The sequence below is a fragment of the Haliotis asinina genome, chromosome 8 (assembly GCF_037392515.1).
Source record: "Haliotis asinina isolate JCU_RB_2024 chromosome 8, JCU_Hal_asi_v2, whole genome shotgun sequence".
NCBI classification, from domain to species: domain Eukaryota; kingdom Metazoa; phylum Mollusca; class Gastropoda; order Lepetellida; family Haliotidae; genus Haliotis; species Haliotis asinina.
In genome coordinates, this window is record NC_090287.1 from 62,525,467 (window position 1) to 62,548,923 (window position 23,457).

A 23,457-nucleotide genomic window follows, 5' to 3' on the forward strand; every position below is an offset into this window, starting at 1 on the left:
TCCTGGATGTTCCGTGGAGCCATTGCTGTGTTCCTCTGCCTCCAGACCCGAGTACGACCGTCCACCATGTGCAGCAAGAACCGGCTCTCATCTGAGAAATGGACCTTCCTCCAAGAGGCAATGTTCCAGTGCAAACGGTCATTACACCAGGCCAGTCGGGCTGCCTTATGGGCTGGAGACAGTCTGGGTCGCTTGATTGGCCTCCTTGCCCGGTATCCTGCAGCTTTCAGACGATTCCGAACAGTCCTGTTCGAGATGGGTCTCCCTGGAAGCCACTCCTGTCTCAACCGAGAGCTCGAGTCGAAGGACCTGCGCCGTACAAGTCTCAGTAAAGCTCTGTCCTCCCGGACTGTGGTCTTCCTGGGTCTTCCTGGTCTAGGCAGGTCTTTAACTTCATTAGTGGCCCGGTATTTTTTCAAAAGTTTTGAAATTATGGAATGATGTCGTCCGATTTGAGTCCCGATTTGTCTTAGAGACATACCAGCATTCCTCATGCCGATTATTTGCCAACGAGTGGCCTCTGATAATTTCCTACGTGCCATGACATTGAAATGAATGAAAAACCGAATGCAATCGACAACCTGCGCTTGTAAACACCCCAGGGAAAAAGTGCATTTTTCGAAAGTTGAGGTTAAAGCAATGCACGTGCGCTGTGCAAGCTTCACGCGCGTCATATCAACCCATGAAAAGCTCATGCTGTATGTCAATACATCAAAATTGAATAATCAATCATCAAAATTACTTCGTTAAACTTTGTTAAGTTTTTATGTGTCTTTGAATTTGGTGTTGCTTAATTAATTTCCATATGTATATAAACGTACACATATTATATTTATTTATTATTATTGTGATAGTCATAATTGGCGTCGGCACATTCTCATGGCTCTGTTGCTTCAGTATATTGATTATACTCTTTCAAGAATTTCACATTCTGTTTATTTCATGTTGATATACATGTGAATTAAATGAAATTATCTTGCAAAACTTTGCCTTCCATGACATAGACTGTAGTGTAAAAGCATGTGTAGTGTATACTGAACAGCAAAAGAAACACAACTCTGTTCACGTTTGTCGACAGGAGCTATAAACATGAACGCTTTCTTTTGTGAAATTTCATTTTTTCGAAAATTGCGAGTGTTTTGCTGTTCAGTATATATACAGGGTTGATCTACCCTGTGCAGCTGACTGTTTAAAAGAAATTGTATATGTTTACATTTATAGTAAGGACATTCTGTTTCATGCTTGCTTTCAAGGCCTTTCATGTTGACTTTAAAGTTGACTGGGCGCTTGCCCGGAATGCAGATAGGATGTATAGTTCCTTCCTCAGCCGCGTCAAACAAGCGACGAGAAGCAACGATACTTATTGTTTCCCGGCCTTCAGCACGACACTAAAAGGATGAAACAAGAAGATTGTGTGTGACGGACTAAGCTGTAGCATGGTTAGATGGTTTCTCAGACGACCAGCACTTTAGACTGGCAATTATTGGGACAAGTGCATACGCGCACACACGCACCTAAGTCGCTGTATCGACCCTATTACGTTCCACACGGACATTCAATGCACTGCTGTTACGCTCCACTCGGACATTCAATGTACTGCTGTTACGCTCCACACGGACATTCAATGCACTGCTGTTACGCTCCACACGGACATTCAATGCACTGCTGTTACGCTCCACACGGACATTCAATGCACTGCTGTTACGCTCCACACGGACATTCAATGCACTGCTGTTACGTTCCACACGGGCATTCAATGCACTGCTGTTACGTTCCACACGGGCATTCAATGCACTGCTGTTACGTTCCACACGGGCATTCAATGCACTGCTGTTACATTCCACTCGGACATTCAATGTACTGCTGTTATGCTCCACACTGACATTCAATGCACTGCTGTTACACTCCACCCGGACATTCAATGCACTGTGGATTGTGCAAATTGGACAGATTACATTTTAGACAATACATCATCGGTCTTGAGTGTTTCACATATTCAGCTGATGGGCGTGCAGCCGTGAAAAACTGGTACGTTTGAATATGTCTCCCTCCTTGAATCCACAACTTATATCGGATATAGTTCTAAACATTTAGAAAGGTTTATATAACACAGGTTGTTACTCAACTCCAGTAAGTGAAAAGGTGTGTCTATGTTTCATTTCTACTGGGTATGACTATCATCGATCAGCAATGATCAGAGCTGGAACCCTGTTTTCTTTTTAAGCAAACTGTTTTGACATCGATGGGAGGGGCTAGTTTTTAACGGTTGTGAATTCAAATGGGTGTTGATGGTTATCTCACTTTCCTTTGGGTCTAAATCTGGGGCATTCTCGTTATATATTGTAAAAAATATATATATAATACACTTTTTGTTGAATAAATTGTTTATTTCATTCGCCACTTGTGGCACTCTAATACACGGTAGTCTACAATATGAAGAGGCTTGTTTAAGACACGATATTAGAGGCAACATGGCAGGCTCGCTACCGATCAATAATGCGCATATTATTACATTTTAAACGGCATTAACTCAGCCAAACATTACAATACCATACAATTAATACATGAAATAAATGTGTACACTAATCAAATTAGTGATAGCTACTCGTCTGACATGAACACAACACAAGAAACAATATGAATAAACAATATCATTTAGAAAATTGTCAGATGTAACACGTTAAATACTTGGGATTACACTTTATGTGTAAAATTTATAGCTTTGTACTTTTGTTGGGGTGCGCCCTATCAGGAATACGAAACAACAGTCTCAGATCAGGCTCGTAACTGCCAACAAAAGTACCAGAATCTGTATTTTACTGAGAAGAGCAATCCCAAACAAACGTATTACAAATAAGATTTTGGCAATGACAGGCTCCTGGCTGCACTGGGTACATTAAAGAAACATACAAACTTCTTTATTTCAAAAGTGTGAGGGAATTGCAGTACCAGCTTGTGCCAGCCTGGATGTTGAAATCTGGTGGTTCGTCTGTGTAGATCTGTCTCGCGGCTGCTAAGACAATTTTGACTAACTACTGAATCTTGTTGATGTGGACTTATGTACATAAAGTCATTGAGTTACTATTTAAGGTATTTCTCGGAGATATAATCTAATGATTCCATGATGCGTTATCTAACTTACACGAGTAGGAACAACGACGTTCTTCAAGTAAAAAGTCCGGCGACAGTTGATGACCACTCTGCTCAATAATGTCAATGTTTTAATATACCTAATGGATGGCTTAATCCAACGTTTCGGTAACATCAGAGTTTACTGTGGGATGTAAGAGATACATGCATTTGGTTGGACAGGTGAACAGTGGTATCGAGATAACAAACCTATTATTGTAGCATCTTATGATGACCAAGGGTTGCAATTCTGCAAGACAAATTGCGGCGCCAAAGACGTATTGCTCAACCATCGATCAGTTTCAGGATTAACTAACCATCCAGAGTGACATGGGTTGTGTTATACGATGCCCTTAGCAACAATCCAGCCATTTGAACCTATATAGCGAATGGAACCAGAACCTTGTGAGTGGTTGAGATTAGTTTCAGGGCTTTTAGCCACATTCAAGTCATACCACGGCAGGGGAGACCGGGGATGCGCTTCACACGAAATACCAAAGTTGGGAATTGAACGTGGGTCTTTGGTGTGACGGGTTTGCCCACGCTACCCACCCTTTGATCTTGTTACGCACTACTAGAGTTCCGAAGTGTGCATTGACTTAAAGACACTTGGTTGTTATCACACATAACTAAACAGTGAGAATTTGATGAAATTTTATTCAATTCGACAATGGTAATTAGATGTTCAAGAAACACATCCAAAAGGTAGGTACAAACATTTTGCATAGGTTAAATCTAAAAAATACCATCATTTGACAATTAAGCTCCTTTGTGAGGAGTGCGTGCAAACACAGGCAAGGTAGCTGAAACTCAGACCAGATGCATACCTGTAGAGAGATCAGCCAATCACTACTTTAGTGGTGGGATGATCAGTCATTGTACCGATGCTACTTGCACTGGAGTGTAGTACATAAGCTGATGGAACCATACTCCAGAATATGTGTGTCTCAAAATTTACTTTGCTGATGGAAATGTCCTCTGTTTGTTTTAACAGTTCCGGGAAATTATGGTACAGGAGGTCTGTTGGTAAATTACCTTGGGATGTCTTCTTTTCTACTGCAAAAGTGCCAGTGCAACACCATGGATGGACAGTACAAATATGAAGAGCAAGACGTTGCTATATGACAAATATTTACTGTCTGCTGCAACATGAAACACATTTGAAAAGAAATACACACCTTTCTTAGTTGGTAACAGATTTTCATGTTGGTTCTGTGCCACATAATACCATAAAAATATCAAATCTTTGTAAGAAGTGGGTATAAACATTTATAAAATGTTTGAAGTCACCAAGACGACCCTTTCACCTAATACAAGAGATGATTGGTTCATGGAGAAATGTGCCCTACCCACTCAGATGACCTTTTTAACTACCCACAATTAGGCTGTTGGTTAAATAAACCTTTCACATGAATCAGCCACATCCCTAACAATGGACAGAATCAACAAAATGCAACTAAAGACGGACATCAAGCACGATCTTGAATGATCATGGTGCAGACAGCCGACTTCACTGATTCCAATTGGGAAGCCAACACAATCTTGCTTTCAGTAACTATTTATTGCTTTGTGACACCATACTACTTGTGTGAGAGAAAAGATTAAGGAAAGACCTGCAAAGACCAAAATTCAAGTCTTTCATTAAATATTCAAACATCCACCACACTGATCAGTGTCTATGAATTTGGAAAAAAACATTTTACAGGGAATACTTTTCAAACAAAACAATCTGAAATATTTAATGGCTTAATCATCATAACTACATCAGTAGCATGTCTTTTGTCTGGTTTGAAGCATTGGTGTACTAAGAATGGTGTAGAGTGTGTGTTGGTAGTCAAGACAAACCACTGAGGTTCACAAACAATCCATACCAACTTATGGACACCGAAATGTTTATATATTAGGCCAGACCAATTTTTTTTCTTGTTTTCAGAAAACCTATTGGCAGGAGGAAGAGAGACATCACCAGTCACCGTAATATTCCTTTTAAATACCATACATATTTTACATTGAGCAATTCTTTAAGTGTATATGGGGCAAAAAAAGAGAAAGAAACAGTCTCAGAACATTTTAGTGTAAGTTTACATTTTTGTCTAGCAGGCCATTAGAATTTTATTTTCTGAGCAGAGTAAATATAATTGTATTTTCTTTATCTGTAAAACAAGAAATAAAATTGGTCTGGCCTTACCGTGAAAACACGAAGAATATTCGGAAAACAGAAAATAAACATACAATCCAATCACATACAACAGAAATGGACACTATCAGTCTGACAAGCAACATCAAATGACTGAGCATGACCCAGACAAAAACTTTGTCTTCCTATAAAAATACATTCAATGAAAATGAAAGACAACTGTCACATGTTGCTGCTTATTAATCCAGAGTCTAGAAAAGGTGGAATGCATCTTTTTCTCGCGTCCATTCCTCCAGGAACATTTGGCAAGCAGGCAATCAACTCAAAATGTACATATGCGCAAATAAAAATAATAATAAGCTATCGCATTATCATTGGCAAACTCATCACCTTCACACGACCAAAGCAACAGTTGTTGGTCCTTGGAGAATGTTAGAACACGATGACTGAAGTTAGTACACATAAAACTGTCCATGATGACATATAGATCTTATGTAACGTCATTATCCAGCATACTTGCACTTTACAAGCGTTACTCTCCACCGGACTATAATAAATAACCTACAAACCAAGGAATCGATTCGATACATCCTTCACCAATTGAAGCAGGTATGTGCTGGAACGGTCACACATAACCTGGCAATTGTCGGCAGTACTGTACAAAACATTTTGATTATCAAATATTTACATGTATGTACATGGGTCTAACTTCCCCCTTTATAATCAACAGTAAACGTTTAATAGTTTTTTTCAAAAAAAACCTTGGAAATACATGCCACTTATTTGATGAAAGCAACAATTCTAAGTGTTGATTGATAATATCAGGACTGTCTCTGCAACACTGATCCCCAGCACTACACCTTGATGCCAATAACAAGTCTCTAAACATAAACAGGCCATACATTGTCTCTGAGTATATCGACTGCTGGTAACAATAGCACTAACTGAATGTACATGTATAAACTATTATACCCTTTAACTTGTGTATTTACAAACACCAAATATGACTAAATATTTTATGTACACAACACATTAATATGCACCATTAGTGAAACACTGAACACTCAATACTTGATAAACACTGAACATGAAAGAAGGCTGGGAGTAGGATAGAGGAAGGGGAGGTAACTTCTACAGCACAAATGAGCAATGACTTATCCAGTTGGAAGGCACTATATGGAGACACACACTTGGCTATTGCAGCTACATAAGGAAAATCAACTACTTTATCCAGTGTAGGTATTTTTAAAAGTCTGTCCATACTATTGGCTAGTTTAATAGTTTACACATTTTAAGGCTAAATGTGTTTAGAATATGAAATATCAAACTAATTCAAGTAATTTCATATCATACTGTCCCTTTATCTATGCAATGGATATAGGTAGCCTATTGTGTGACTGCTGAACACATGGTGATGTTATCATTAAACAAACATGGACAAAACTGACACTAATAAAGGATTAACTTTCCAGGTGTGATATATATGCTCAGTTGGAGCTTGTACCCACTCTTAGGTGTGTGCATTATAAAGCAATGAAAAAGGATAAAATGTCATCTACACTTTCCTGTGGATGCCACTTCCAAAATTATTTGTTAAAAAAGGCCAGATCAGATCAACATTGCTAAAACTGAACAATTCACAGATCTACAACCTTGACCATATCATTCATGCAGGCATAGAGCAAATAACATACAGTCTGTGTACGCCATAGGCCAACCTTATTGCCCTATTCAGTATGTACAAGCAATACAATAGCTACAGCTGAAGGTTTTCATGGGCAAGTACTCTGTATCAAACCAACTGAACTAAATTATGAATAGAGAAACTAATAGGCCAATTAGATTTGTTCACTCTTTCTTTACAGGTTTCATCTTCACTGGAATTATTGATTCTAGGTTAGTATAGAACATGAGGAAACTACTGAATATGTTACTAGGATTTCCTGAGTATAACGTCAATATCATCACAAACAGAACAGACTGATCATCTTTTCAATAACATGGCACATACATGAATGTGGGGTACAAAAACAAGCACTTGTTACATTCTTTGACTACCTTAATCATTATCCTGCTACTGATCCGATATAATTCTCTTATCTCAAGAAGTTTAGAATGCAGTTTCTATGACTAGTGTTTCACTGCTTCACGTCATTACAGCGATATGGTTGATGATGGATATGACAACCATGTTTATACAAAATAACTTCAAATGTCTGGGGGTAAACAGAGAATAAATTAAACCATCTGTACATGTGTAATGTTGACAGATTAACCCCTCTGGTGCCATCTTAAAGGGGAGCTTGTGTTGACAAATACGGAGGACCAGAGGTGTGGAAAATCAATGCTGCACTTTCTACGTGTGATCATCAGACAAGTGAATTAACTTCCGCTGTACAAGGAAAGCCTTAACATTTTGCAGAGCTCGCATCAGATTTGATAAAATATTTCCAAGTGCTAAATATAGCTTGATAAAATGCAAACACTGTGAGTATTACTAACCCAAATAACAGCTCCCTCTCACTGGTTCATCTGGGGACCAAATAGCCAATTGATAAACACTCTGAAAAAAGTCTTGTTTGATTATGGAATGGAAATGGTGGGAAAAGCCACTGATACAAAAAAAGCTGACAAAACCAACTGACTCATCAATATGAAAACGAAATCAGATTGACAGTGAGAGACCTGTTGGGTTATCATAAAATCCCCATCGTGTTGAGTCAACAACCTGGACGTCACTGGACAAATGAACATTTACACTTTTCTTGCCATGGTAAAAGTTGACAATTTTGATACTTCCACACATCTGATTTCCTAATACAGCAATACAGCTATTACTGTCTACAGAGGGAACTTTATTGGAATCGTCTTGTCCACTGACAGTTCCCCTTTAATTCTCACAGACTACTCAGTCGTCTCTGAGAATGTTGCCTTGTAGGCTGATAGAGAGCTGAGAGGGCACCTGTTTTGACATGGGTACATGTGTCACATTGTTTGATACTAACAGTCCACTGTTTCCTCATCTAGCACTGGGGGTTTCCAGTAATGCACAAGCTCTATCCTGAGCCTACATCTAGAATGCCCAAGAGATGGCACTGCTAGTTCTTCTTTAGTTTCCGCGTGGCCTGCTTGGCAGCCTGTTGGGCGGCATGCTCTGCAGCTTTGGAATACACCTGGGATAAAGCCTGGAACAGACGGAAAACATTTGAGTCCTTGTTCAATGATGTATGTACCTCCTTATAACAGAATAAACTGTTTTACATCCAGAATACTGAATTCAAACCTCATGTGAAGCAAAGATTATAGATAAAATAAAAATTCATATTTCCAAGAGGTCACACTGTTTCAAACTCATACTTTTATATACATGTACAGTCAATATCTTAAAACTGAAGAATCTTTCATGGCCAGTTTATCCTGGTCCATGCCGGTCAAAATAGTCACATGAAATAAACTTAGATGAAAGTCAATTCCTGAAAAGATTCATGAATATAAAATCCTTCCAATGTCTTCAAAAACTTAGATAAATTCATCTGAAGAAGACCTCTTTAATACATCATCCCAAAATATCACAGCCGATCTTATAAACTGTCAAATGAGTGGATAAGGAAATACAATAAAAAAAAATACCATGAAAAGGGATGAAATGACTTGAACCAAGAAAGAAAACTCACATGTTCCCAAATAAAATCTGCCAGCTGGTCGATATATGCTCCGATTTCCCTGTATTCTCCACTATAACGCACATACAACCATGCACACATGATACCAAGGAAAGCAATCATCACAAGATTCAACAAGTTGGCGAGTGACTCAAGTCCAATAACCCCCAGAATACCAGCCAGCAAGTAGGACGCCACCATTACAGTGAACAACACAGCTGGTGTTCTGGCAGCACTGAAAATGTTCTTGCTTGCGTTGTGTTTTTGGAAGTTGTCAAAACACTCTTCCAGTTCTACTTTCAGTTGGTCTGCATACATTTTGCTGAATTCCGGCCCTCCCATCTTCTTGGTGCTTGAGAACAAGTCCATTGCTCGCTCTAAACACTGACAGTGTTCTCTGTCCAATTGGTCTGGGTTCATGTAGGGTTTCTCACCACCAATGAGCTACAAACAGACACAGTCTAATTAGATGTTTGCTTCTTTCATGCTACACTGAGGGATATTACCAACAACATGCCAGTCTACATTTACTGAAGTCTTAACGACACAATCCAGTGATGGATATCATGAACATCAAGTTGAGATATGACATACTATCAAATTAGTCATACAATCATTGTGCATGACCCATACAAAAGCCGTAGTTTCTTGAGAGCTACCCAAACGGTCTCTGAGTGGATCAAACTGCACATTTCTCATGGTTTCAAATACCATTTGAAAAGATTCACTTAACAAAATGGCCCTGACAAACTCCTGATGAAGCCTTTTTACCTTTGTTACTACCACTATTACTTCGGTTATTTCTACAAAAAAGCTTATATTTCTTGGTTCCCTCCAAACTTCAAGGAAAATCATCTTTGCAATAATTCTGGACAAATGTGAAAACATCAAAACAAGAATTACAGGAACTATGCTTGTTTTCAAGTATGGAAGGACAATGCTTGTTTTCACTGATGTCACAACTTCAGAATAATGCAGGGATGGAACTAATTCTTGAATTACTAATGTACCCCAGTACAGTGACACTTGTAAAATCACTTGCCCTGATAAGTTTACCACTATACTAGCTGATTTTCTTGTTGATTATTTAAATAAACAACATAATTAACACTGGAAAGTCCACTGGACACTGGTACAGCGTGATACACAAATTAGCTTGCCCAACAGGAAAAAACACTAGACTGGGACGTCTGGCAATGGGTTATTTCCACCCCTGGTAATGGTCAGCGGCAATGTTTACAGAACATTTCATTACACATGGCAGCACTCACCTCCTCCATTTCTCTGGTGTATTGTAGTTTGGCGTGAGACACTGCGGACAAGTTGTTAGCCTCTGCTGTTGCCTGGAAAGACAATTATCACGAATCAACGAGATGCTATAAGTGTATAGGGAGTAACTAGCAACCAAGGCACATTCATGTTTTTATATCCAAATTCTAAAAAACAAGGCAAACAGTGAATGCATACTGCCTTTCAGTTCTGGTCAAAAGTAACAAATGTTCTATTTGGGATCACACTTTCTTAAAGTGCAAATTCTAGACTTCCATGTGGTTGAGTTCCTTTAGGAAGTTACCACTCAGATTTGATGACTTCCATTAAACTGGACATTTTATCCTTCCATATAACAATCAGCCAGACTAAGAACAGCAGAATGACATCTAAAGAGCTACAAAACGCAAGATATCATGACCAGTCTGTACCAGTTCCTATAGACATGTTCAAGGGACTATATCTTTGTGTCATCAAAGACATAGTTTAGTATGTCCTGCATTGATAACTTCTTGAAGGCTGGAATGAAAGTTTTGCAGTTGAAGTTTGTCCTTTCCCTGACTCAAACGCAAAAGTTCATTCTCATTCATCAGTAAAACATATCACTACATTAAATCTGCATATTTTCATAGCCTCTTTGAAATCTGAAATCTAAACATGGGAAATTACAGTGAAGTTACCTCCCCTGACTCACCTGCAACATTGACTTGGGCTCGGGTAGTTCCTCTCCTTGGTAGATTTTGATGTAGGCCTGAAGGAACACAAGAATAATGTCAGTCAGCAGCTTCATAGTCTTACCTTACAACAATCACAACTCCTCTCTTGTTTGGTTGCTTCAGATTGAGATTTAAAAAAGGCTGGAGTATAGTGCCTCAACCATCATTCACTTACTGATGGTCCAAACTTCTCACCTTGAAGTATTCCTCAAGATCCCTACAGGTGATCTGACAGCCATTGATTTCCTTGATGATGAGATTCTCCTTCGCTAGGAGGAGGGGAATGAGGATCTGCAGCTGCTCCTTGAACTCTGTCTCGATGTCTGCAGCACAAAGCAGTCCATCATATCACAATTAAAATATCTGCTGGTGCAATAGCTTCATCCACTGCTAGTCGACGCAGCTGCTCAGTCAGCATGTTCTACGGTCACCCATTTAAGTAATGGGTCAGACAGGAATGCCAAAATGTCATACAACTTTAAGTTCATTTCATTAAGATTCATGCACAAAATATCCACTTCCTATATCAAAGAAACGAGACTACCAATATCTTCAAACTGTGTAAAATATTTCTTTATGAGTGTAACTCCACAAACCCAAGAAAGTCCAGGTTAGAATATTGGCCTTCAGTAACCAATGCCTGTCATAAGAGGTGACTAAAGGGATCAAATGGTAAGACTCGTTGACAAAGTTAACATGTCACTGCTTCCCAACTGAGCGGATCGATGCTCATGCTGTTGAACAATGGACTGTCTGGTCCAGACTTGATTATTTACAAACCACCACCATAGAGCTGGAATATTGCTGAGAGCAGCATACAGCTATACTCACTTATTCCAAAATACATAATTCATAGCTTTTTCTTTAAGACAAACTATCTCCCTCTATCGAGTTCACTGTCCTGCATATAGTCCTACCTCAAGGACCACGTACCTTTGAGTCGTCCGTCAAAGTGTGGGTTGGTGGCCACCTTGAGGCCAGGGTGTGGCATGAGGAAGCAGGAGATGTATTCAAAGCAGGAGCTGATGTGCTGCCGCAGCTGTTGCAGTTCAGGATGCTGCTTGTTGGAAATCTGGTGACAAACACAACAAGCTACAAAGATACTGTTTCTCGTAGAATGCACTAATTATTTTTCCTGTTCAACTTATTGCTGAAATATATCACTGATGAGTGATCTACTACCGGAACACTTAAGTAGCTCATGTCTTGTGCTGTTTACATCCAATGTTGACAATGCAACAGTGAAGTATGGTTCTACCATCAGATCTGATCAAGTCTGGTATTAGTGGGAGCCTTATTGACACGGTCAGTTCATGTAGTTATTTCATTATTTAAATAGTACAAATGTATTTACACAAAGATACTGTGTGCCAGTGTGTTGGATATATTGCAATACAAATCATGTACCAACATGCCAACTTGATATCAAGATAGTCCTAATATTGATCATGATGGCTGTGCAGTCAAGGGACATAACTCTGCATAAATTGTACTACTCATGTTAAGAATAACAATTTTGTTTAGATCACGTTACAGTCACTAAGTCAAAAGACAACATATTAAAATTTTTCAGCAACTTTCCATTTTGACCTGTAAAAGTGTAAACTGTCCGTTACAAGAAACAGGTACAACTAACCCAAGTGGCTGTATGAACATTTATAACCATACATGTCGTCATTTTGTTGCTGAAACGCATCAGTGCGGTACGAGTCTGTAACCTTAACTTACTTGAAGTCTTCTGGCCAAGATCTTCTTTCCACCAGCCTCACCATAACTTGCTTCGTAGGGGAAACTCCAATCTCTCACCAGGAAGTGTAGATTCTAGAATGTAAGCACCTGTCTGTATACTCTCCAGTCAGTTGTGTTTGTATCATGTGCATACATGAATGTTATGGATTTTGATAAAAAAAGTTGATTGATTTCTTTTTAAAGAATGCAGTGGACAGAATTTCAATAATCATCTGAAAGTTTCATTGATTGATTAGCAATTATAAAAAAGAAAGAGAAAACATATATTGACATCTTGAATCTAAAATAAAAATTGGTAAAAGTCTGCTTCGTTGTTATTCTCATTTCCAAAATGATCATTATCTTCTGATGGGTATAGAAATTAGTCATTCTGATTTTATTTCCATTTTGGATTTTTGCAGATCCATATGTAAACTAATTGAAACATATTTAAAACTTGGGTACTAAAGAAGAACTACACATGTATACACATCAAAGAATAAACTTTGTTGTGACACACGTTTCTGTTCATTATCACACTATTGACTACTATGTTCCCTTCTTAGCAGTTATTATCAGTTTTCTCTTGTTCCTAGCTGCATATCTTTGGTCTGAATAAGTTGCTGCCTTACCTGGAATGGTTTGGACACATTATCATTTGCTTCCAAAGCCAGTCTTCCATATTCTGTGAAGAGCTGGAAAACAGACAACACCATTTTGTCAACTGCTTTGCTTCAGAAACACAATCTACCTAATGGAAAGATTGGCAGTCTACAATGAAATGAAATACTTGTACTGACGAAAACAGACACACGCTGATAAAGTATCTCCAACTTGTAGGTTAAGAACTATCCATAATGACATGCAACAAACTTCTGGGAATGGTACTTCTTCCTTTGCCAGGGTTAAAAGGTAGGCAGCTCTAGATTTCCACATCCATCCTTACTTGATGCAGGATCTGTCAAGCAAGCATTAAGCGACTGTGGCAGAAGTGCCCTGAGCAGAATAGATGAGCCGCCATCAAAATCAGCACAGGCCTCCTAGTCAGGTTCAGAACTTTTCTACTATCTGTTTTAGTTTATAGATGCTACATTTTAATGAGATGATAGTTTAGAGAGTAGCCAGCTCTGTGTAGTTACCTGAAGGTGCTGCAGGTCATCCTCCTGTATGTTCTGGGTTAAGTTGTAAACCTGGAACAAGACACATATTGCACAGCAAAGTTTAGGGTAGATATTATATATTACAGCACTGTCATCATCATCACACAATCGTCAAAACACAACTATCTTCCAATACAGATTATCTACCACGGAAATAGGGTCAGATGAATGTCAGTTGAAGAATGGATACACACACATTCACAGTGAGGATCTGCAACTGTCTGAACCTTCCTAATGCTCCATTTAGTAACGTTCAAGATTACTCAGTATTCCATATAAAGAATACTAAATAACTAATGGCTTTTATCTACAACTTGTAAGGAGTTAGTGTTAATGGTTTCTATCATGTCATGAAAATTAAGCTACATAGCAAAGGACAAACAGTCCAAATTTATGAACATTCAGTATACCTGCACGGAACTGATCATTGTGCTGAGTGCAAACACTGTTGCACAGTCACGCACGGTGGACTCGCTGTCAAATGCACCCTGGGTATCCATCAAGATGACAGCTACCTGTAAATGGTAAGGAATGAAAACTACCCTCTGATATTTGATTGGTACCAATACACAGTGCTTGTTTCACATGCTACTGTCCTGTGTTCTTGTGGTCAGAAGATTTCCTCTTTCCTGCATTATAGCAACTTCTTTCATAAACAAATGCCCTCTTGTTGGACTGAACAAAGTCAGACGATAAGTGAACTTTATGTCAAGTCACACCAAATTTGGCAAATTCTGCTTATTGTTTGGAGATACTGTCAAAAAAAAACCACGTATGTAAACACAACAGCAGGACATTGTCCGCAACATTATGCAAGTCACCTCACACATAGTTCCACCTCCTTTTTTCATGGTAAACATGTTTTCTGCTGATATTGCCAATGTGCAACACCTAGATGTTGTTTGCCTTGGCTACCAGTAACTAGGAGGTGGCCCAAGTTTGCGAGTCATCAAAATCTTGCCATGTCACAAACATTGATGACTTTACACCAACTTGGACATATAACTTCCCCCCACTCTTTCCGTCAGGATTGCTCTTACATACAGTCTATAACCTGACATCCTTGTTGTATCTTGTACATGTCAGAGGTCTTATTTCGTCACTGGCGGAAGGCATTGTTATCATCATGCTCATGAGTGGTAATTCACATGATGTATCTAGCAGTTGATAGATGCAGATATTAGAGAAGAAGGCCCTTCATTTTTGAACAACAAGCATTCATACAGGATAAATTGTTCGTGCTACTTTTTCAGCCGATATTCGTAAGTACTCCGAGAATAAGAAATGCCTTTCTATACTTCGTACTGACATGACCAACTTACTTCCTCTCCACTTGGGATACGGCAGATGAAAGGTTCACTCCACAGCAGGATTCCAGTTGTATCTCGCTCGGATCCTCCCCGCCACGTGAAGCCTTCCAGCGGGGAGTCATCATCGCCGAGCCAGTCAGGGGAACACTACATAACAAAGTATCATCATATAGTCATATAGTCATATGAAAGCCTTTACATGCTAAATATTTTATCATCAGTCCATATCAAACCTTACAGTTACAAACAAAATTCCTGTTCAATGCATATCACTTTTATTTGTTTTTCAACCTACCAACTTCAACTCTGAAGTTTGTAAACTTAAGTGGCCTCACTTGATTTAGACTATGATGGTTTGCATTTGTCCTTAAGCATGTCTGTTGTATTGTGCTCATCATACGGAACATGACTCAAGAAATAATGGGGATACTGCACGACTGTTGGAGGTTCTTCTACAAGAGGCATTTCTAATGTTCTGTCTGAACACTATAGTTAAAGACCTCCTCACCCTCACTCTCAATTTCCAATATAGTCACTATTGCTATAGCTTATCGCTCTGGTCACAAAGAAGGTAATTCCTCGTCAATACCATTTAAGTTACTGAACAATATTCAAAATAATCAAGATATCTCTTTTTAACATAAAATCACAAAACAAACAATGAAGTTTAATCTCTGATTAAAGGTCTGATGAAGGATTCTTATGAATTATCTGTGGCTCTGAAATAGAGCACCAGGGAAAAGAAAATGTGTTATTGTGTATTTGATGGACAGTCAGCAGAGCATTCTCAAATGGATTTCCAACCATCAACGACGCAGGAACACATACACAAACAACAAAAACATAATGTTTATCAATGTTATGAATAAGGAAGCAATAGGCGATACTCTCCAGCACAGTTGTGGCTTATTATTACCAGCTGTGACACAGACATGCATATATAGTTATGTCATCAAATAATCGAAATACCTGTTTCCAACTCTATACAGAATAACATAAAGAGCAAGCATTTTTACCAAAAGTAGAATGTAAACTGTATACAATTCTCATAAACCTTGCTTTTCAAAATTTTAACAATGAAAGTATTTGCAAGAAGGCATTTATACATGGTTGAAAGTTCCAATGGTCCATAAATATGGAATTTATGCATTTTTCCACACATAACAAAGAATGCGAAAGTAAGCCTAAATTTATCTGTATCAAATAAGGTTTCCTTTCTTTGAGAGCAGAGAAGTGTTTTTTGAAACATATAAACAACTCTATAACAATCATGTAAACATATGTTCTCTTGTATTTTTGTCAAGTGTCAAGAAACAGTGTACATCTAAAACCATCCACAACAGCTTATTTTTATGTGCATTCATGTTCAAATTTATGAAATAAGTTTCAGAAAGCATTGTCATAAACCTCCTTTCTAATGCTTAATAGAAATGCTTCTATGCTTTATCCACCCATACAAATATTTCATTAAAACACAATTATTGCTTATTCTTGACATATAATTTACACGGACGATTGTGAAAAATACAAATAAAAAAAATAATAAGTGTACAATCGCAAATCAAAAGTGCAATATTTTGTACTTGGGTTTACTTCCGTTGAAATGAAGCACCTCCACGAAGTAGCACTACCAACAAATTCAGTTGAAGTCAAATTTATTGCCATGGCAACATAAAAAATATCATATTCAAAAAGCCCAAAGTCCCCAAAGGCACCACTTCACCACCAGAACTATCTTTGTGCCAAATTTGGTGAAGAAATAGTGAACGGTTTGAAGGTCTGCTCCAGAAAAGAACATTACTACAAAATTCAGTCAAAGTCAAACTTGTTGCCATGGAAAGGCAAATGCAACATATGTCATATTTGGGATTTCACTTTCTCAGGAAAGTACAAATTCTAGTACTTTTTTGGTTGAGTCCCATCTGGGAATCGAACCCACACCCTCAGAGTCAGGCACCTAATCGCCAGCACATAAAGTCAGCCGCCCAGCCCGCCCAGCCCGCTCAGCGACCGCGGCTTCCACCCAACCAAAAAAGTATTAGAATTTGTACTTTGTACTGAAATCCCAAATATAACATATGTTGCATTTGACCACTTTCTAAAATGGAAATGTGTAATCATGGAAAAGCAAAATATATTTTATTCAGAAATCCCAAACTACCAAAAGGAATGATTACTCTAACAGATCTATCTATGAGCCAATGGTTTTAAAGTTCTGCCCCAGAAAATACAAATGACCATTGACAGCAGGCAGACGGACGGAGCCCATTTAAATAACCCCCACAAACACATTGCGGGAGATCAATCTGGTCAAATATGGGAGTAAAAATTTCAATCCATCATTACAGGGTCCTAGCATGCTAAGCGTGAGTGAGTTGGGTTTTGTGCCACTTTAAGGTATATCCAAGCAACATCACCCTGTGGGATACTAGAAATCAGCTTTGCACACTGTAGGCATGTTGGGAATCAAACCCAGACCTTCGGTGTGACGAGTGAAAGCTTTAACCACTTGGCTCCCCCATTGCTCCTGCATGTTAAGTTGTAGTCTACTGTAAAGTTAATTGTGAAACAAAATGAAACAAGAATAGAATCATACTTACATCAGCATTGAGGTAGCGCAGGAAAAAGTCCAGGAGAAATGATTTTCCCTTGCGGAAAGCACCTGCAACCGACACGACCACTGCCTTCTTATCCCTTATGGACGGTTGCAAGAGGATACTCTCCAGCTTCTCTTCATCAAGCTCAAATGTGTGGTCATCTGAGGCAACGACAATCTGCACAGGGTGGCCCTTCAGGGGAACCCCGTTTGCAGAAACTGAAACAAGAGGAGAAATAGTGTTAACACAGAAGTACTGCATATGGTGTATGTTAACATTTCTTTACTACTGTCTTATAAAGCTTTCATGAAACAAGTGTTGGCATCTTTTTTAGAAGGAAAATAGCCATTTCCTCCATGATTCTAGTCTTAATGAAATTCAACACACAATCCAGCAATCATCCAGGTTATAGTATAACAGTAAGTGGCAATAAAGGATATACATTTCACATAAACTTCGAAACTGACCTTGACCTCAACTAGACATTGTACAAACACTGGATATGATAGGATTCACAGATATTAAAGCAAAATAAAGATCAGTGCCTGTATACCCGAAAAAAGACGTCTGACCATGTTTCTTTACAATGTTAAAAACTGACCATGACCTTTGACTAACGTCGACTAAACCTTTTCAAGCAGAGACCTATACACGTACCTTGTAAGGAACATACCAGGTTTAAAGGAACTTTTCACATTTTGAGAACACGAACTATAACGTAACATAGATCTTCCATTTTGACATCATGCCTGTGGAACTCAACAAGACTGTTTTGAAAAAGTCCATGGAAGACTAATCTTAGTCTGTCTCTCAGTGCCCAAACCACATATTTTCCTACTGCCTGGCCCTCCCTGCAATGCAAAAGCCTCAGATGAAGATTACCCCAGAATCAGGTTCTGGATTTCCCTTCTCATGGCCCTTTTCAATTAAAACGGAATTGTTTTGATCAAAATCAGAGAATCTCCCCACTCACTGACACTACTTTTCAATGGATTTAAAAATTATATATACACATTAGGAAACAATAGTTGTGAATAATCTTTGATCATGACATTGTAGGTTAGACTGTACCATCTGCTAGTTCAGCAATCCTAAACTTGAAATGTTACATTAAATTTCATGTTGTGACATTTGGCAGATGAAACACTAGGGAGAGGGAATACAAGTAGTAACTCATTAATTAATAAATGTATTATAATTTATCAGTACAGATATAAATATCATGTGCAGCATTGTCACATACAAACTTACAATGAAGTGGAACTTGCACATGATCTAAGGTTGATTTTTAAACTGCACAGGTTTATTGACATTCTGAACCTGCGTTCAAAATAACTAATGCTATATCAACAGACTGGAATCCATGATCTTCCATGTTACCATAACTTACAGTTTCACTTTCTGGCATTTCTGTGCTTTGTGTATGGGAGTGTCAACAACAGTCTTTAAAAAATAAGAACTTCTCTTACTCAACTGATTTTCTACAAACAGTCTGAAACTGGGTATATAGTGTGGTGACTTGTCTATTTTGTTTTAATTGGTTTGACAATATGGGCCTGCAGATTTCATTCAGGGCCTGTAGATTTTAAAGCCTACATGCCCTCATGGCCAACTTACAAATTAAAGTATTGCAAACACAGTTCTGAACACCAGTTGAGTAAAAATGCACCCCAACCAGAGCTGTCCATTTTCATTGAAAATATCCATAAAGAATATATGTGATGTTTACCACAAATAACCTTTTTCAATGTAAGTTTTAGAACACAATTATACCCTACAATCACCCTTAATTATCACAGTTCTGCTGCTTGGCTGTCATCAATAAAGCTGCTTCATGCATATCACATCAAGGACGTTGAGTCGTTAATGCAAAAAACAGCCTGTTTATTTTCTGCACTTTGCTACCTGTGAACAATACCTGTCTGCATTGTTGTAATGCGTTTCTACATGAAGAGAAGCAGGGAATCAGATACTGTATTGATTTCAACATGTCAACCTGAATATGTACTTTAAGGAACTGCATCAAAATCATGAACATGATTTCCCAATCTCTTATGCAGTTATGCATACGCTGTTGACTAAATTGAAACCCTTTCTGTTATGTGCATTTCACACGTCCAAATGTTCCATGCATTTTATGTTTAATTTTTAATGCATAGTTATTTTTCAGTAGTTGGATGAAAACAAACTTGGCGTGTATATAAGAATTATCATGAGTGAGAGAGAATGGTTTTTACCCACTTCTAGCAATATTCCAGGAGCATCACAGCAGGGGGCACCAGAAATCAGCTTCACACATTGTACTCTTGTGGGAAATGGAACCTGGATCTTCCTTGTGACGAGCGGACAATTTAAATACTAGTCTACGTCTAGAGTTGTCAGGAGATGACATAAAAATCACATATCCCTTGGTCTGGACAATTTGAAAATGGAATTGTGCTACTAACACTTTGGTTCATGGATGGTGAAGATCTTCAGTGCAGTGAAGAACATAAAGCTGATCAGTATTTTTTCAAGATCCCAAATCATCAAATGATCTCTACTGGACTGATTTGCATAGAAAGTTTCAAGAAGAAACATTTCACTATTTAGGAGCTCTGCTCCCAAAACGGAGAATCAACTCCTGACAAACAGATGGACGGACCAACATGCTAAATGCTTCGTTCAATTTCTAGGGGTGAAAAAAATCCTGACTTTCTCCTTTGTGATTAGTACTGCTGCTGGTGAGGGACCATGTGTATTTTTCACTTCGCCCGATTGTAAACAGTTCCCCTTCCCCGACATTTGCACAACAGTCTGAAGCAAATGTCAGTAAATATTTCCACGCTGGATTTACCAAACTTCCAAGTTCATGTTACCCAGTTAACACGTAGACTGTTGTGATGGCATACATATCACTGACTAATACTAAAGAGGGAAGCTCAAGTTCTTAGTTTCACAAAGCTCTGAGTTTGAATTGCAATACTGAAATATGTCTCACCTAAAGAAAACAAGAACGCCAAGCAAAGCAACTACATTCTCATTTAGTGATCCGAAATACATTCCTTGACATATGACAGAAACCATCCATTTCCAGAAACCAGTGGTTTGCACTTGGACAATGACAAGTAAAACTGTCGTACCAATCATAGCAATGAGGATTCAGACTGACATCTAATCTATGAATTTTTTTTACATCTAATCTCTGAATATCTTTTTTTACAGAAAAAAAACACAAATTATGTTAAAACATATCATAAAAAGGAACCTAGATACTTTCTTCATATTCAGAATCTACATGAGCTTGTGTGGGGCTGCACTGGATACACATGTATTTGTTTCAGAGTCTGTATGACAGACTTAATGAAGAGTATACCATTCCATGCTCATCATATAAGGAGCATACTGCCAGGGTGGATTCAACAACGGTAGTTATTAAGCCAAGTGTAGAATTAACGTGTCCAATGTTTGTAAAGATTCGCATTGAACCAAGACATTTCACAGCTGCCCTATTTGAGAAACACTTAAATATCCACTGCAGCATCCACTACCCATTGTTTAACGCTTTACTCCACCTTCATTACTGACTTGTTATTTGTGTTTGGACCAGACAATCCAGTGATAGATATTGTGAGAAACAAGTTAACCCATTAGGGGACAATAACAATTATCAAATAAAACACAAAATCAACCTTCTCAACCGAATCATCCTTTTCATTTAATCGTCTCTTCTAACCAAGAATTCTCACAAAATATAGGTGAAGGTCAGGCCTCCAAACAAGGCTCTATTTCATGAGCTCTAAATAACTGCAATATAGCAGTCTGCTAACATATTTCCACTAGTCCAATCTTGTATTTGAGCATTGTTTCCAGTAGAGGTGTCCCTGTTAGTTGACATAATCTAAGATAAGTTGCAGTGACCAAATGATTCACATATTCTCATAATTGAACACAAACAATTTTGGAACTACTGTCGTAGAGTTTGAAACCCTTGATGATGGAACATATTACTGATGATGTCAGGACCTGAAAATGTGCTTAATTCTTAGAAACTCACTCCACTTACAGAAAAGTCATGAAAACTCCAGGAACTTTATGTTCATTATATCATAGTCATCACTTTTAAGTAGCAAGGTGCATCATTTTGAACTGGATATGGAATTTGCAAATGCAATTTGCAGTCTCTAAATAAACAAAAATTAAAACAGAACCATGTTATCAGTGTTTCCTCTCTCCAGTATATGCCTGAAAATTGTCAATAAAATTTGTTGGGGACAGGTAAACTGAAAGCTGGTAGGACATAGTGTCTAGTTAATAATCATGCATTAAAACAGAAACATCATGGGTAAGAGAAATGACAGTCTCAGCTGTGCTTTCCTAATTGCAAAAACTGAGAATGCTCAGGCTAAAACTAACTTTAAAATGATCGATCCAGCACCTTTTGACTGATTAATGCAATCAGTCCTTTGGATTTTTCTATTTAATTAGTATCTAAAAGTGTTTAGTATAAAGAATAGAATGTAATTAACCAGAGAAATTCGAAATTTTTCCCCAACTGTCTAACCACATCATAATGTTCACATCATTATTTTGGATTTGTTGGCAAATTAGTATAGCTACAGTCTAATAATAGGATATGACTGGTAAATTCCAATCAGGGCAAGCAAAACTATAGGTTGCCGGACACAGTGTTTGATAAATAAGTAAGTCCGCAGAAACACTGGTTATACCTATCTGTAATAACAAACTAAATTCGAAAATCTGAAAAATGACACTAACCACTTTTTTTCAATGACAACTCCTTGGTAATAAACCAATTGTGAGATATCAACAAATTCCCAACACTAATTTCCAGTCAGTCTTTGTCTAAAAACACAGACAAGTATTACTGTCAGATGTTGATATTAGACCCAAAGGAATTTTACTAGACTTTGGCTTCGGTCTAGTGGGTTTCTGGCCTCTAATATGCACAGGTAAATGGGTCACTTGCTACTTCTGTGTTCACCCCAGTCTGAAGCTGTTAATGTCAATGTAGTCTTAGCTGCCTGATAACCATCTTCCCAACAATAGAACTGTGATCAACAGCTTAGTAATTTCACCCCAATCACATCATCTGAATCTCCACACAGATCTTAAAATAAAATCACCTTGTCACGTATATCTGCCTGCTCATGATGGAAACATCTTCCACGAGAGCAAGGCATGCATCCATTACTCCTGCCAAGACAAGCAATTCCCTGCAATATGTGATGTGTGGGGCAAGAAACCACCTATATATAATCAACAATTTGGACTCCTGTCCAAAACACTTGAGTCTAGAAACAGATATCTATTTACTCTGCAGCAAATATCAGGAAAAATTACCATATTATAATGGATTCTGTTCCAAATTCACATTAACACAGTTGCGACTATTATGTGTTAAAGATGTTGCCATTAAAGATGATCTGTATTTCACTAACAATAGTGTTGCATTAATGCACTGTATGCAGCAATAAAATAGTATTAGTATATGTTTTCATATGTCACTGTTACAGAATGTTAGAACAACAAAATATTCCCACTTTGAACAAAATACATGTTTTACAAAACAACCATACAAGGTACTTAGTAATACTATATATATATCCCTTTAAACAGATGTTATAAACAGATGTTATTAAGCATGCACAGCTCATCACAGAGCCAGTACACACAGATGTTGGAGGAAGAGAAGGGGAAAGGAAACAACTTGGAGTAGGAGTTTGTAAACATGTGAGGATGTCTGCAT

The 23,457-nt window shown here is 38.1% G+C and overlaps 2 protein-coding genes across 3 annotated transcripts in view; one reads left to right on the forward strand and one right to left on the reverse strand.

Moving 5' to 3' along the window:
- The window catches only part of LOC137294724 (atlastin-2-like), a 214,813-nt gene that overhangs the window by 183,995 nt on the left and 7,361 nt on the right, over positions 1 to 23,457 (reverse strand). Inside the window, exons 2-13 of one of the 2 annotated variants that reach the window (XM_067825807.1) lie at positions 17,712 to 17,926; positions 15,124 to 15,258; positions 14,212 to 14,316; positions 13,781 to 13,831; positions 13,274 to 13,336; positions 12,642 to 12,734; positions 11,847 to 11,985; positions 11,109 to 11,236; positions 10,892 to 10,948; positions 10,200 to 10,271; positions 8,941 to 9,372; positions 8,362 to 8,451 (exon numbers count right to left, since the gene is read on the reverse strand). In XM_067825807.1, the coding sequence (XP_067681908.1) occupies positions 8,365 to 8,451; positions 8,941 to 9,372; positions 10,200 to 10,271; positions 10,892 to 10,948; positions 11,109 to 11,236; positions 11,847 to 11,985; positions 12,642 to 12,734; positions 13,274 to 13,336; positions 13,781 to 13,831; positions 14,212 to 14,316; positions 15,124 to 15,258; positions 17,712 to 17,926 (1,577 nt within the window). In that variant the 3' untranslated portion in view covers positions 8,362 to 8,364. Of the gene's footprint in view, positions 1 to 3,770; positions 8,452 to 8,940; positions 9,373 to 10,199; positions 10,272 to 10,891; positions 10,949 to 11,108; positions 11,237 to 11,846; positions 11,986 to 12,641; positions 12,735 to 13,273; positions 13,337 to 13,780; positions 13,832 to 14,211; positions 14,317 to 15,123; positions 15,259 to 17,711; positions 17,927 to 23,457 lie in introns of those variants that run through there. The other variant, XM_067825806.1, reaches the window with a different exon arrangement.
- The window catches only part of LOC137294727 (cyclic AMP-dependent transcription factor ATF-3-like), a 270,414-nt gene that overhangs the window by 73,335 nt on the left and 173,622 nt on the right, over positions 1 to 23,457 (forward strand). The window lies entirely within an intron of this gene.